The sequence below is a fragment of the Rhinichthys klamathensis genome, unplaced genomic scaffold, assembly GCF_029890125.1.
Source record: "Rhinichthys klamathensis goyatoka isolate OS25496 unplaced genomic scaffold, OSU_Roscu_1.1 h1tg000004l_1, whole genome shotgun sequence".
NCBI classification, from domain to species: domain Eukaryota; kingdom Metazoa; phylum Chordata; class Actinopteri; order Cypriniformes; family Leuciscidae; genus Rhinichthys; species Rhinichthys klamathensis.
Genome location: NW_026606557.1, coordinates 1,016,104 through 1,032,910, shown reverse-complemented (window position 1 = coordinate 1,032,910; position 16,807 = coordinate 1,016,104). Strand labels below are relative to the sequence as shown.

The following is a 16,807-nucleotide window of genomic DNA, read 5'->3' as shown; positions in this document are numbered from 1 at the left end:
TTCGATTAGTCGACTAATCGTTTCAATAGTCGGTGACTAGTCGACTATTAAAATAGTCGTTAGTTGCAGCCCTACAACACAATGCACTACAATATGTAATGTGAAAATTTAGGGAAACACCTGTGAAAAATCACTGCATATTGGGCCCTATTTTTACTAACTTTTCTTAGAGCGTGCAACAAAATTACTGACATGACCACATGCTGTTTAGCATAAAGTTCAATTTGTCTGGTCTAGTTCCATGACTAATGAGATTGCACTAAATTATGTTTGTGAGCACCAATGCAAGATTCAAGTCTGATAGGAGCTGCAGGCTTCTCATGGCTAGAACTCACGCAGTACAATTATAATGCAAAAAAAATAAATAATAATAATTCAACCCACTAATATAAAAAAAAAAAAACGACTTGTATGTTCCTGTAATAATACTATAATAATATAGCCATTACAATAACTGGGTAATAACTGAACCTACCCCTAAACCTAACCTTAACCCATGTAGTTAACGTATATTACCAGCACTTTCTTAGGTAAGTATACTGCAAGTACACACACTGAAAAATAAAGTGCAACCCTAAAATAAAACCTGAGTAAACTCATTTAGTCTGCCGAATTTCTTAAATTAACCAAATGCAATTTACTGTGTTGGTAATCTGAGTATATTAGTACTGTGAACTTATTTCATAGTTTCGCAAGTGTCTAAACAAATTATGTATATAATGACCTAAAACCAGGATAGAGTTTACTTAACTTTAGTAGACAAACGTGACCCTAGGACAGTACGTCTATTTCTCACAGCCTTGCTTTCAGTGAAATTAACTAACTATGACTTGAGTACAGATGGATTTCCTAATCCTGTTCTTTTAAATAGAAATGGTCAGCTGATCTGAGGTTTTCATGCTGATGGTATGGAGACTGTGTGAACAATATATTTTCAGTTGGCATATCCTCACCCGAACTATTCTAATCCGTCATCCCTTAATCCTTTATTAATCAAAGCTTCCAAATACATTTATACCCAAATGGATGGAAAGACTCAGCTCACCAAACAGAAAAAAAAACAAGTATTTCCCTTTCCATGCACTAGCGACCTTTGCTCAGCTGGCTTGCTAGCACAGCTGTTAGCTTGCATAAAAATTGAGGATCCAAAAGTCCTTTCCTGTCTCTAAGAGTACACAAAGAAGTGATGTATTAAAGCTGTTTTTGAAGCAGTAAATATAATTATTCTTCCCAGCTTCAATAAGCACAGAGCTGAAAATGCCAAGTACCTCTATAAACAGTCAGACATCAGAAACTCTCCTGAGAGAAGCACAACCAGCTTTTAATATGGTTTCAGGAATAAATGCTGTCCTGATTCAGTTATCTCTTTGAGAGATACTATATAAACAATCTTTGGTTTATAGAATAGCCTCAAACTTGCTCTCATGACCTTATATGGAAAATGAGGTTGAATTTTGCCATCATTTAACCATGCTTAATGTGACATTGGAATCACAGGAATAACTGTGACAAGAGCTCTTTTCAGTCTGTTGTGTTCTGTTCCTCATTATTTTCGTTGTATTCTGCTGTAACAATATGGAAAATGCAACAGATAACTGTGCTCTTGTGGTCTGCTCTACTGATTTAATAAACAATATGCCATGAATAATTCACTGGAATGCACACAAAAATCTCTTTATTTCTCCTCCAAATCCTCACTTGTGTCTCTTTCTCGGTTTTCCTTTTGTAAATGGCACTTTGAACCTTTTCACTTCTATTTCCTATAATAAATGTTTAATAGGGCACAGCAATAAAATATTTTAAAATATTGTATTGTAGTACATTTTCCAGTCAATGAAACCTTTGCTTAACACAAACATACATACTGTATATGTTACCTAATAAAGACTTACATATGTTATTATATATTTAATATGGTTTAGTGACATTGGTGTGGTAAGACTCATCTGAGCTTTTGTGGTTACTCATAGTCTGCTGAAGTAATTTGTTAATATGAAGGATATGATAATAATATAAACCCATTGACCTTTAATCATGTATATTGCCAGTTGCTAATTGTTTATACACTTACCAGCCACTGAAGGTACACCTAGCCAGTACGGAGTCGGACCCCCCTTGCCTTTAATTCTTTGGTCGCACAGATTCAACAATATCCTGGAAACATTCCTCATAGCTTTTGGCCCATATTGACATGATAGCATCACACAGTTGCTGCATATTTGTAGGGCTGCACATCCATGATGAAAATCTCCCATTCCTCCACATCCCAAAGTTGCTCTATTGGATTGAGATCTGGTGACTGTGGAGGCCAATTTGAATATAGTGAACTCATTGTTATGTTCAAGAATCCATGAGATGATTTGAGCTTTGTGACATAGTGCGTTATCCTGCTGGAAGTATCCATCAGAAGATGATACACTGTGGTCATAAAGGGATTAACATGGTCATGAACAATTAATACTCAGGTAGACTGTGGTGTTTAAAAGATGCTCAGTTGCTAAGGGGCCCAAAGTGTGCTAAGAAAATATCCTTCACACCATTAAACCAGCAGGACCCTTAACCACTTGAACAATGGCAGGATGGAACCATGCTTTCATGCCAAAAACCGTATGGTCCTCTGCTGCTGTAGCTCATCTGCTTCAAGGTTCGACATGTTGTGCGTTCAGAGATGCTCTTCTGCATATCTTGGCTGTAACGAGTGGTTAACTGGGTTACTGATGCCTTTCTACCAGCTCGAACCAGTCTGGTCATTGTCCTCTGACCTCTGGCATCAACAAGGCATTTTCACCCACAGAACAGAAGCTGTTTCGCTGGCAGTAGTCAGAACAGGTGGTCTTCAAGCCCACTCTAAAAACAGGTCTTTAAAGTCCCGTTTCTCCAGGACACCAGGTGGCAGAGCTCGAGGAACTCATCCACGTAGTATTCCAGGGGACGGACAACTTTGGAAAGGGAGAGAAGATCTTCGGGGAAGTGACTGGAAAATCCACCTTGTTGCGCTTGACCTTCTATCACGCTCAAGCATGGATGTAATGACCAGAACTAAGGTAAAACTCAAACGGGTACGTTTATTTGTAGATATGGGTGGAACTCAATGCATAAACAGGTAGATGCTGATATTGGAGATCTTTAGCAGATGAGATAGACTTGTATTGTTAACTTTACATCTTGTCTTGCAGATCTTTTGGAGCACAAACACACGTGGGAACAAGACTGAGATGAGGGAAGACTGGAAGAAAACTTGGATTACTTAACGACTGGAAGATGGCTTGGATGACTGGAGGTCGACTTGAAAGAGGTAACAGCAGTAGCTAGCAAGGTAGTCAAGGACATTAAGCAGGTAGTATGTAGCATCAAACGAGGTCAGATCATGACTGAGGGAGAGTGTGTGTGCTCCATATAGTGCTGGTGATTGGGGCTAGGTGAGTTCCAAGTGTGCGTGGTTAGGTGCCAAGAAGAATGATGAAAAATTCAGTCCGTGAAAATAACAGTTAAAATCAATCTTTTTTTAAAACTTTCTAAACTTTGTAGGAGACATGTGTGCTAACAAGAGTTCTCAAACAATATAATAACTTGGTGTGAGGAACAGACTGAAATGTCACTGAAAAACGTTTTCACTTTTTATTTTTTTTATTTTAGCTTTCAATCAGAGGAAAAGTTGATATTGGGGTCTAGCAGAGAAACCAGTCAAAGAGTCATCCCAACCCTGGTACATGAAAACAAGAAAATTTAGTTTCCATCATGGAATTTTCTTAGATTAGTTCAAATGATTTAGACCAGGTTTGGCTTTCATCTGAGCATTTCAAACAATTCATGGGAATACAGGAAGCTGATTTTATCTGGCAAGACAATTGTGTTTATCCTGACAAATGGGATCTATTCCAATTCGTGAATGTCATGTTGTTAAAGTCATGAGATTCAGTCAAATAAAATTAAGCAGTTTTCTTACCAGGGCATACAAGCATTTATCTGACATTTTCACTGCAGCAGTGTCATGATTTAGCTTGGTTTCTAACCTCTCTGCTTTAATATTAATAAAACTCAGAGAAAAATCTAATTTTGTAGGGCACAAGCTAAAAATCACACTCCCCAGGTGCCTATTTGAGGACGAGGAGTTTGACCTTTTCCAGAGAAACTCCAGGAGTGTTGGTAATGAAAGGAACACCTCCCACATATGCTTCCACTGCACAGAATTATAGTGATACCACCAGTGTTATTCGCAAGCATAGAGAAATATTGAGATGACCACTGAGTGCTGTAATCTCACTTTTGATCCCAGACGAATGTTTCTCTCTTTCCAGATGGGCTTGAGGTGTGTCATTGCAGCAGTTGTTTGAGCAAACCTAGGAGTACTACTTTTGTTTTTTCTGTTTCTTCTCCAGTTAGTCCATCAACGTCATCTCATCTGCAGAACGGAGGTTGGTGATTGTTGTCACCTATGCTGACGGTACCCTCATGGACTTTCAGGGAATCCATCATGGTGAAGAGAATGAAAAAGAGTATACACATCATTGACGTACACTTTTTGTAAGCTTGAACCAAATACTAATGGCTCAATTGTGGAGAACTGCACTCTGACAAGGTTAAAGCTGAGTGTCAGACTTGTGTGTGTCAAATGATTTCTTGAAGGACACAAACACTTAGTAAATATATTGCTTATGTTGCAAGTAGGGCTGGGTATTGTTCAAAAATGTTTGATGTCGATACCAAAAGCGGTTCCTGAACGATACTCTTTTCAAGAGATGTTTTGTTACTCTCTGGTATCGAGGCAATTCCCTGAAGAGTATCTAACTCGATACCAAGCCCTAGTTGCAAGTACCTCTTCTTAGGTTGAACATCTGTTTTGTGGTACTGCATCCTGAACCCTTAAATCCGACCTGTTCCTCTGCAACTCTTTCAGGTTGAGATTTCAACTTATTCAGAAGGACTTTGCCATTTTGCTAGATCTTGTTACAGATGATGGTGAGGGTATCAATCATGGCTTCTCCCCGTCCACTCCCGCTGACTTTTACTTCATACTGCTACTTTGAAGACTTCTCAGAAAATAGGAATGGATGTCCTCTTTGGACATATCTGTACTAATGGGTCTCCATTAGGAATGCGATAGTAAACCAGTCCCGGATTTCTTGCTCTTCTGTCAAGCAATTACTTGTCTGAATTGTGGAGATGCTGGGTTGTTTTCATTTGTTAATTCTGGGATGTTTTCATTCGTTAATTCGCCCACAGTCTGATACGCCTTTTTCTTCGGATCTCTATGCTTGTCAAAAGTTACGCAGGTTTCTTTTTTGTGCATTTTTTTGCCAAAAATACAGCGGCTGCTTCGGTCACTGCTGAACTGAAGGTGTCTATGTCCACTTCTTCAGCATCCATAATGAGCAGTGGTGTAAATGTCCTCCAATTCATCCATATTGAACTTCAGTCTGGTGCTTTTTGCCCTTGTGTGTTTTTTTCAGAGTGTAGGCGAAAAGATATTAGGGATGGGCACAGTACTAGATCACTCGAGTACTCGAATGTGACAGCGACGATCGATCATAGAAACGATGATCTGAGTTTAAAAAAAGTTTAAAAAAGTGTTTTTTTCTGATTGGTTATAGCAGGATTTTGGGTGGGATATTGAGCTCTGATTGGTTAGCGTTGCCAGAGCGCGGTCCAAAGTCCAAAATGAAAAACAGAGAAAATGGCTTCAAAGTCACGTAGTGATGTCTGGCTTCACTTTGACAAAATAGACGAAAAAACAGTTCAGTGCAAAATGTGCTGCGCCAAGCTGTCACACAAATCTACCACAAGTACAATGCGTTATCACTTAGTATTTGTACATAAAATGTCTTCCGATACCACCAATGACGCAACTCAGAAGAGCATCGCATCTTTTACCGTCAGACAGAAATGCACCGCAGCCAGAGGTGAAAAGATGACACAGCTAATCACCGAAATGATAGCGAAAGATTTGCTGCCCATTCGTTTCGTCGAAGGAGAAGGGTTTAAAGATTTGATGAATTATGTTGAGCCCCACTATAACGTCCCATCGCGCAGTCACGAGAAGAATAGAAGCTCTATATGAAAAGACTGCTTCTTCACTGAAAGACAGACTGTCAAAGACAGCGAGGATGGCTATCACTACGGACGCATGGACCTCGCTATCCTATATAACACTAACTTGCCATTACATTGCGGAATGGGAAATACATAGTGCAGTGTTAGAGACGCGCAGTTTCGACGAACGACATACCGCTGTGATATCCTTTAAATTGTATTCAGAATTCATCAATCATGTGTTTTTCAGTAATTTAAGTCAGTTTTACTCTGACTTAAGTGTAATTTTAGCCAATATACTGTAAAAATAACATTTTGTTCTATCAGAAAGTGCTAATGCAATCCAAAATATTTCTAAAATATTCAATTGATATCATTGTCTCCATGATGGACACACCCTACCACCTCCCCCGAAAAAGCCCCGCCCCCCGAGTAATCGAGTACTCGTTTTTTGAGACCTATCAATGATCGAAATAAGAAATTGACAAAAATGCCCATCCCTAAAAGATATACAGACACTAATCGTCACTTCCAGTATCAGCCCTTGGACAACTGCGTATCTTGCCAATGTTGATGCTGGATTAAAAGCACTTTTTGACTAAGATGTAATCAATCTGATTGTGGTGCTCTCCACTGGGGCTTTGTCATGTCGATCGTCTGGATGTCTTGTCTTACGACACGCTGGGAAGCGTTGGGCCTATTCTACTCCCGAACCCACAGGGAACTATATAGTATAAATTGCTTTATTTTAGTATACTTATTATTTTAGTATGTGATATATTATAATTCCTGAATTCATTTTTTTCTGTCATGCTTCAACAGATTGTGATCAAAGCTGATACAATTTGAATAACATTTATGAGTTGCTTAATGGCGTTTATGATATTCACCTGGAAACATAACTAACAGGCACGGACAGCTTTTTTAATAACAGACCAGCCATATAACCGCAAGCCACACTGCAGACTAGGATAAAGAAAAGAAGCGGTGAGTTGGGAGCTTCTCTATGTGACACCAGAAAAAAGACATTCTGCTCACTGATTTGATCTTAAGGATTGGAGGTGTGCTGAGATTTTCAATCAGACTGTTCTACCATAACCAAGCAACCAACACAATGAGACCCCTGTGCTTGAGGAAAGATGACCAATGTGATAACAGCATGCTTCACAATGTGTGTGACTCACTGGCTGAAAAGCAAAATGACAGGCTATTGTGCAAGTGAATATACACAAATGGGTTGGAGGCTTGCGTAAAGGTACCTACTGAGTAATACTTTTCATTCGGCCTTTACACACTTTTCATAAATAACAAACCACATATATCCTTATTTGTGCTAATTTAATGAAAATTATCTAGATAAGTCTTAAGTCAAACGTCTTACAAACATGTATTCTAATTTAGTCTAATTAGAGATCTTTTGTTTATTGTCAAGCACTAATCTCAATCTCTCTCAGTCTTGGCAGAGTGAGCGATATGCCAGTGGGCTATAGGTGTCAGTGGATCATTTGTCAGCTTTTGTGGCCTAGCTAGACTGCCAGGAAGGGAAGATTATTCATCTGGAGACAGGCATACTTGACTGGCTGCTCACTAACCAGACAGAAAACGAGAAAGAGGGAGTCATGCAGATTTACGCACTCAGGAGCTTTTGGATGATAGTGTCTTGGCCTCTCACTGACATTTCCATCAGAAGGATCAGATGGCAGAATGATAAAGCCAGGTTACTGCTACTTATTCATCACTGGGGGTAAGGATCTGGTGTCAAAGATAGCCAAATTTAGCATAATTCAATAATTCACAGCAGGGTTTAACCCCCTGGGGTCGGCTATCGCGCCGGCGCGATTGTCTCGCTTTTTTTCTTATCAGTGCAAAAGAGACTCAAAATACTCGGTTGATTTTAATCTTACAAATAAGTGTTGTACATCATTAGATCCTGTTAAGTTTGTATTTTTTTTGTGGATACACACAATAAAAACAAAGTGTTGTGCTTTTCGCCAAATAAAGAAAAACAAACATGATGCGAGTTCTGCGTTCCCTCTGTCTGTGAAGTCCATTCTGAAACGCGTCCTAAGATTAACTGGAACTCCGCGAATACTTGTCACACAGGCACGAGAGATTTTTCTTTATGAAGCTTGAATTCTCTTCTTTTAAATGAAGTAATTTATATAAAAAACAAATATTCTCAGTTTATGTAATCCGTGAAACCAAGGAGAGGTACAGTTTTTTTCTCTCCCCCCTCATTATTTTTAATGAGCTGAGGCCGGCACACCCCCGGCGCTGTTCACATGGTAAATAGGTGATCTATGCGTCGCACACGCGGACACGCCCCCCGATCAATGCCATAAAAACCCGAAGTTTCTTTATGAGATTCACTGATAGATCATCGCGTTTTGAGGATGGCACGCTACTCCGGTGATGAAGCCCTTCAGATGATTCTGGACAGCGAGGAAGAATTCACCTTTTCCTCAGAGGAAGATTGCAACTCGGATGACGAACGGCTGCATTTTGAAGAACGAATTGATCCCGCCGAGGATACAAGTTCGGAGTAAGTTGTTTAGTGTTATATAATTCCTTTTCTGATCATATAGAACTCATGAATTTTCAGACGATATTTTGCCTAGTTTTGGCTAGCTTATGACAGCCCTAACATTCGTGTATGCTCAAGTGTAGCTAAACTTTTAAAATGTGATATTATACACTCTAAACATATTTGTATATTAAATATATTTCACTCGGTTTTGATTAGCCTATGACACTGATTATCATGCTAAAATACTGCCTTATGCATAATGTATCTTGTTTGCGAATATCTGCTTAGGCAACACGATCTCATAAAAGTGCGTTTCTAGGCTTAGGTTATATAATGTGATTTAGTGCAAATATATTTCCGGTAAAATATGTGATAGGCCTATTGTCTATGCAATATATTTATATTATGTTCAGTTTTGGTTAGCCTATGACACTACGTATCACGCTTACTGCCTTATGCACAGATGTGAATAGCCTACAGGTGTAAATGTTTGAAATGTGTCGTTCGCGAACGATCCGTTTATTGCGTGTAGACCACTAAATGCGTGCGGATAATGTCTATGTATAGTGGATAATGTGTATGCTAACAGGTTTTTTTTTTTTTTAGGAATGTGTGTAGGCCTACAGCACGCTCTCCTTCTCCAGCAGCTCGCAGAGGGGAACGCAGGCGTCGTTCAGTTCTCAGTGCGATTGAGAATCAAACTGAGTAAGTGCATAGATGTAATATTTTACAGATTTACAATGTAATCATGACATCTTTGCAGACACTGACACACAGAAAACAGTTGATTAATAAAAATAAAATAAAAATTTATAACGATATTCGACGTTTGCTCCTTGATTGTCGAATGCCATTTTTGGCAGAAATGATCAAATACATACAGATGATACAGTTTCATTGATTGTGTTATCAGCATTCTCACTTTTTTTTTCTTTTTTTTAACAGATGTGACAATGAACATGTCCAAGCACCTGTCCCAAAGAGAGCCAAGGCAAACAAGCAGGCAAGCAACAGGCAGACCACTCTGTCATGGAAAACAGAGACCGATGTTGACATGGCTCCACAGACACTGCGATTCCTTCCTGCACGGGAAACTGGACCGCAACTGAGCTCTGTAGACTCGCATTCGCCCATGAGTCTATTCAAACAATTTTTTTCAGAAAGTGCTGTGTCAACTCTGTGCCACAACACCAATGCTCAGGCTGCCAAGGCAGCTGCAAAGGGCTGCAAATACAAATGGACGGATGTCAGCATCAGTGAGATGTACCGCTACATTGGGCTGCTGTTTTACATGGCCATGGTGAAGGTCAGTTCCATCAGAGACTACTGGCGGCAAAGCAGTGTTTTCTCCGTACCCTTTCCTGCTACAGTAATGTCTAGGGACAGATACCGCACCATTTCATGGAATGTACACATGAGTCACCCAGATGCAGATAAGGAGAATGACAGAAAGAGGGGCACACCTGAACATGACCGTCTTTTCAGGGTCAAACCTCTCATGGACACTATCCGTCATGCTTGTAAAGCCATCTATCATCCTAAAAGAAACTTAGCTGTGGATGAAAGAATGGTGGCATGCAAAGCACACACCGGTATGACGCAGTACATGAAAGCCAAGCCAACCAGGTGGGGTTTCAAGCTGTTTGTTCTTGCAGACTCATCGAATGGATTCACTGTGGACTTTTCTGTGTACACAGGAAAGAACAATTTCCCCACAGGCCATGGACTGTCATATGATGCTGTAACATCTCTTTTAGACCACACATTTTTGGGTTCTGGGTACCATGTGTACATGGACAATTTTTATACAAGTCCAAAGCTCCTAAAAGACTTGTTTGCAATGAGGTTTGGTGCATGTGGGACTTACAGGGACAACAGGAAGGACTGCCCTCGGAATGCAGCTAATTCACTCTCTAAAAAATCTGCCAGGGGATCCATCAGGTGGATTCGGGATGGACCTCTTGTATTTGTGAAGTGGATGGACACACGAGAGGTATCTGTCTGTTCTACCATCCATCCTGCTTATACGGGAGACACTGCACAGAGGAGAGTGAAGACACAAGATACATGGAGGACAAAGACATTTCCATGTCCTACACCTGTGACTGAATACAACAAACACATGGGTGGTGTTGACCTGTCTGATCAGCTGTTACAGTACTACACTGCACAACACAAAACAATGAAGTGGTACAGAAAGATTTTTCTACACTTCTTGGACATTGCTTCCACCAACTCTTTCATTGTGCACAAAGAGCTACATGGTAACTTGTCCCATAAAGAGTTTATGGAGCAACTTATCACAGAGCTCTGTGGTGTGTCACAGACAACGGCACCAAAACGGACCAATAGTGACCATGTACCGGTTCCAGGAGCTGAGCTGACATCAGAAGGCAGGGATGTTGCCACAGTTGGTCGCCGCAATTGTGTGCATTGCACAACAGTGCGTGGTAAAAGGCAATTGACACCATGGAAATGCCAGGCATGCAATGTTCACTTATGTCTTCAGTTGAACAGGAACTGTTTTCAAGAGTGGCATAACGATGTGTGACTGTGTGCTCTGCTGCTAACTAACTTTCACTAACCATCAGCCTTCAGAAATCATTCTGATTGTTTATTTATCGCTCACAATTGCTTTGTTTATAGCCGACTGATTATTTATTTTACTCACATTTGATTTGCTTAGAGCCCGCATCAACGGGGCATAAGCATTTACTGTGAGATACCTGCCTTTACTTTTGTTTGTTTATCGCTCACAATTGCTTTGTTTATAGCAGACTGATTATTTATTTATTTTACTCACATTTGATTTGCTTAGAGCAAATTTAGAACATTTAGTTTCTCCACACAGAGGAATTACAATAAAACAGATTGAAAAACAAAACCTTTGAATCTCCTCTCATTCTTTGTTCAGGCTTCCTCACCCTAATGGGCCATTGGGGGAGTGTCTGTCACACCCCTGGTCTGAATCTCATTAATATTGATAGGCCATTACCACTCCCACGCATAAACCTCTTCTGACAAAAAAACTGTCATACAAAGTATAAATTAATGTTTTGTTTTATGTGAACGATTAGGAGGGATGATTTTCACATCATTTTGAAGCCAGAACTCGAAGCGACAACATCCATTAGTCAAAAGTCTTGTGGACACATATTTAGTATTTGTTTTGTGGTCTTATTTCAGCAGCTTTCATTTTTATTTTTTTCAATAACCACGCATAAACATTATTCTCTTAAAAATACAAACTTGTACATACATGTTGCTCAGATATTATGGTAACCCCGTTTGTGCTATATAGAGTGAATTTACACCTTTGCCATTAACATGTTTATAAATAACTGAAAAAAGCACAAATGTAAGGGCATGCCAGAACATCCCAATGGCCCCAAAAATACCTCAGACCCCAGAGGGTTAAAGCTACAGGCAGTTTGAAAGAGCTGTGTCTCTGATAAAGGACACCCACGTACTGAAGAGATGTTGCATAATCTGTCAGAATTGCCCAACTGCAATGCATCACACAAATGGTACAAAAGTACAGACTACGATCTCAGGTTGACCAGTAACACAAGATGGTCCCTCTAGTCAGTTTAGTACTGGAGAAAAGTTGTTTTATGTTTTAAAAGCACCACAGAAACCACAATAAATGAATGAATGTTTAACCATGTCCAATTCAGAAACCCTGCAAATAAATACATTTCAGTTCAAAACGATGAATAAAAATGACAATCAGGATACATGACAATGTATAGCGAATGATTTGTTTACGTTAAATTCATTTTAGCAGTGCACACACCGAGTATGACATGAAGACAGAAATGGCAAAATGTTGGTAATTTTACCCCCCAAAAAAATCTGACCTATAAAAATTGAAAATGAGTATAGGTTACCTACAGATAAGGAGAGAAAAAATGATTAGAGTTCAAAGAATGAGCTGTCTATTCAGTTTTATACACTTTATTAGGAAGGTTACATCTGTTCAACTGCACGTTAATGCAAATATCTAATCACATAATCACATGGCATTAAGTCAATGCATTTAGGCATGTAGACATGGTCAAGATGATCTGCTGAAGTTCACACAAGTGTTGTCAAAAGTACCGACTTCGGTACCAAATCGGTACTGAAATTTTAAAAAAATGTGACGATACCAACATTTCCCTCTAGTATTTTGAGCTTCGTTGAACGAATTCTTAAACACCTCTGATTGGCCATTGTGTTGACACACTCAACATGTCTCTGATTGGCCATTGCGTTCAAGCGCTCAACATATATGTCTCTGATAGGCCATTGCATTCACGCGCTCAACATATACGTCTCTGATTGGCCATTGCGTTCAAGCGCTCAACATATATGTCTCTGATTGGCCATTGTGTTCACACACTCAACATGTATGTCTCTGATTGGCCATTGTGTTCACACACTCAACATGTATGTCTCTGATTGGCCATTGCGTTCACACGCTCAACATATACGTCTGTTATTGGCTACGACGCTTTAAAAACATGTTGTCTTCACCGGGCGCTTAGATACACCCCGGAGCATTTTAAAGCAGACTTCTTTCAGCGGATCCGTCTATCGGTGGATATATTAGGGATCCTCTGATAGACGGCAGCTTTCAAATGCTCCCGTGTGTATCTGTGCAAGCGCTCAGTGAAGCAAGTGAATGCCAACATGTGTGGATGTGCAGTCGACAAATCGGCATCAACAGTGTGATGCCATCATGTCGATATCAACTAAAATATCTGAGGAATGTTTCCAGCATCTTGCCATGAAGAATTAAAGGCAGTTACGAAGGCAAAAAGGGGTCAAATAAAGTGTCTGGTAAGTGTATGAATCTTATGAGGTCATTTGAATTCAGAACAGCAATGTTCATATTGATCTCGGTTTCATATTTGAAATCTATCCTGCTCTCATTATCTTACCATTTCTTTGAAGCAATTGGAGAACACTATACTTTTAAAGATGAACTTGGGCAGACATTTGGGAAACATCAAAAATAGTGCCAGACGGTTAAGAGGCTTATTTTAAGGTTTTATTTTAAATATTAATGTTTTAGGGCTAACGACAGAACTAATGATGGAACTTGCGACCACAGTTTTGATTTGTCGCACTTTGGTATAAATCTTTTTCTTTTCTTTTTTTTGTAATCCTGGTACAATAATTGCATTTTGGTCTTTGAATTGGTGGGTGGCTGTACTGTAACCTAAATGCAACCAAACTGCAATGTTGTGCAATGTCACAAAAAAGTTTGGAACTTTGCGCTAGAGAGCACATTGGAAAACAATCTAACAATAAAACAAAGCTTTGAGAAAAAGCATCTGTTGGAATCAGAATTAGCTCTGAGTTCCTGCTGTTCGTCTGATTTTGAGAGTCAACAAGCGCGTTTAGACTGGGGCAAACTGAAGTGTCAAGGTGTAGTGCTCTATGTAGATGAGGGAAAGAGAGAAGGCTGTTTCCATGTCTGCAGGGATGAGAGTAGTATTCACAGAGCATCTGTCACGCATACTCACAGCTAATCACCAACATACGGCCTTCTCTGTAGTTAAACACAAGCACACAGATTGATCACTGTGAAACACACACCAGTACACACACAGCCACTGCTGCTTATCATATATATGAATCAGAAACACAACACATCAAAAGAAAAGAAAAGAAAAGAAAGTATTCATGAATTCATTTGTCAGGTGGGTTTTTATTCAAAAACCCATCTGAGAGAAAATCACAAATGAGTTTGTTTTAATTTCTCAGTTGCTTCTACTAGACAGCAATAAGATCGAATAATAAATAAATGAAGACATTTCCTGAAAGCTCCTACTCCTTAGAGTTTTGTTTTTCCTGAGAAACACCCAGTAATCGCTCTTGCTCCTTTTCAGAAGAGTTCTCAACAACATCTAAAAACTAAAGATCTCAACACTCTAAGCTGTAAAATATAGGGTCCAAAGCCTTGTCCAAAGATAATGACATACTTCTCTGTATTGATTTCCCCATATTTTGAATTATGCATTGTATTGTGATGTATTAGGGTTGGAGGAAATTACAAGTTCCTTCTCTGTTTTTCTACATTTTTTATGCCAAAAAGGTTCCAAATAAGGGGAAATGTCTTAAATGATTGCATAATACTGTTATGTTTAAAGGGTAACTAAACACTACAACCACTTTTTTTAGTTAATGATCTGTAAGAATGGAGCTTCATAAATGCTGTTCATTGATAATGAGTACATTTTTTGACATTTGGGTATAAAGTGTTTTAATTTTCAAATATATGGTGTAAAATGTATGGTGTATGGTGCAAATGTATGGTGCTGCCCTTTTCAGGTTAAACGGAAAGCTCCTGAAGTAGGGGTACTCTGTGACGTAGAGTACTCTGTGAAGGTACTCTGTTGTACTCTTGCTGCAAGCTCACCACGCCATAGGCAGCCTTAAAAGCATGGTTACATCAAAACTACTGTTGCGAGTCAGTAGTTGGAATTACAAGTATTGAAAACGATCAGGATAGCGTATATTAGCATTTAGTTAGCATAGCATTTATATAGTTATTTAGATTATTTCGTGTAGCCTAGGTAGATAATTAGCATAGTTAACTTGTTAGTGTTGTTAGTATTGTTAGAAGCATAGTTAGTTAGTAGCATAGTATTGCATCAGTTAGAATAGCGTAGATGTTTAGCATTAGCTTTACCTGTATTTAGTACAGTGGTCAGGATGATACGTAGGTGTAGTGTTGCTGGTTGCAACAGCACTGCTGGACTGCATAACTTTCCACTAGACTTGGAAATTAGGAGCCAGTGGTTGCATGCACTTGGCCTGGAAGACCGTGAGTTCCCGCCGACACAAATACATGTTCAGATAATTATCAGCTCGCATAAAAAGGCTGTAGCATATGGTCAAGATGATTTTCCTTTAGTATCAGGAAACAGTTACTTTTGTCGTTCCTAGGGATGGGCATTTTTCAAAAATAATACATTCGAATATTCGGGCTCATAGAAATCGAATATTCGAATATTCGTTTAGCCTATTTAAATGACATTTAACGAAAAAGACGTTATTTTTTAAGTACATTTTTCAAAAAGTTTTTGTCACCATTTCTTAACAAGCTTACGATTAGCCAATACACAACAAGCTTACAATATATGTTAAAGTTTTCTTTTAGTTGAAAACATTAAACAGTTGGCCTATGTGTAAACAAAATATAAATAACAAAAGGATAAGCTCAAGCAGCGCGAGCGGAAAAAAAACGCCTAATAAAGCAGAGTAGCAGACTGCGCCAGATATCGCTCAGAACGTACACACACACTCGAGTCAGCATGATTATCGTGTATATTGTTTCACGTTTATGTTGAGAAAAACAATAATGTCCACATGCAGGGGCGCCGCCAGCAATTTATGCTCGAGTGAGAAAACGCGCTGCACTGACAGACGATTCAGAGACACAAACGGTCACGGTGTTATAAGTTTCTAACAGCACTTTGCGTTTTCTGTTCTTAAACCTGTCTCTCTCAATGAAACTTAAAGGAGCTGTATGTAAGATTGTGGCCAAAACTAGTACTGCAATCACTTTCAAATTACTGTAGACTGGTGTATCCCCCCCCCCTCCTCCCTGACTCGAGGTTGCCAGATCGGCTGCAGGATCCAGCAGGAACGTGATGAGCTGCAGCTGTGGTAATTGAGCAGAGCTGGCAACCCGGATGTCGCAACACTACTGACTTCGTGATTGGTAGATAGGTGGAGGGTGGAGCATCAGACCAAAACACAACATGACAACATCAACATCAGTTGAGGGCTGCAACTGCACTTTTTAAATGACAATATCCTGGCCAGACTACTGTTGTCAGTGATATAAGTATTTGAAATAAACATGATTTCTTAATGTCTAGTGACATTTCAGGGCCATTTTATGATTAATTGAAATACATTTCTTACATACAGCTCCTTTAAGGGAAGTATATGTCTAAAAAAAAATTTTGCTATTAGATAAGTTATCATCTCTCGGATCACGCGCGCTACAGCTGCGCTTACCTGCAGTCGTAGTGATGGACAGCTGTCTTTCCTCAGTCGCCTGCTGTTTGGCTTTCATGTGATTTCTCATTGTGTTGATAATATTATAACTCAGATTAATTAATTCATTTGATCAAAAGTAATTCCCTTCTGTAAGATCATTTAGTAACATAATTTTCAACTAGTAGTCTAATTCCAAACTTCGCGAGGCAGACGACGACATTCTGTGATCAAATACAAACAACTTGTTAA

General features: G+C 39.3%; 1 protein-coding gene across 1 annotated transcript; it reads left to right on the top strand.

The window, feature by feature from the left end:
• The first annotated feature begins 2,571 nt into the window (after positions 1-2,571).
• Positions 2,572-11,486, top strand: LOC130087342 (piggyBac transposable element-derived protein 4-like). The gene is made up of 4 exons (XM_056253623.1): positions 2,572-2,644; positions 2,882-3,026; positions 9,503-10,967; positions 11,472-11,486. Exons 1-4 carry the CDS (start codon positions 2,572-2,574, stop codon positions 11,484-11,486), a joined length of 1,698 nt encoding a protein of 565 aa, XP_056109598.1.
• The last annotated feature ends 5,321 nt before the right edge of the window (positions 11,487-16,807 follow it).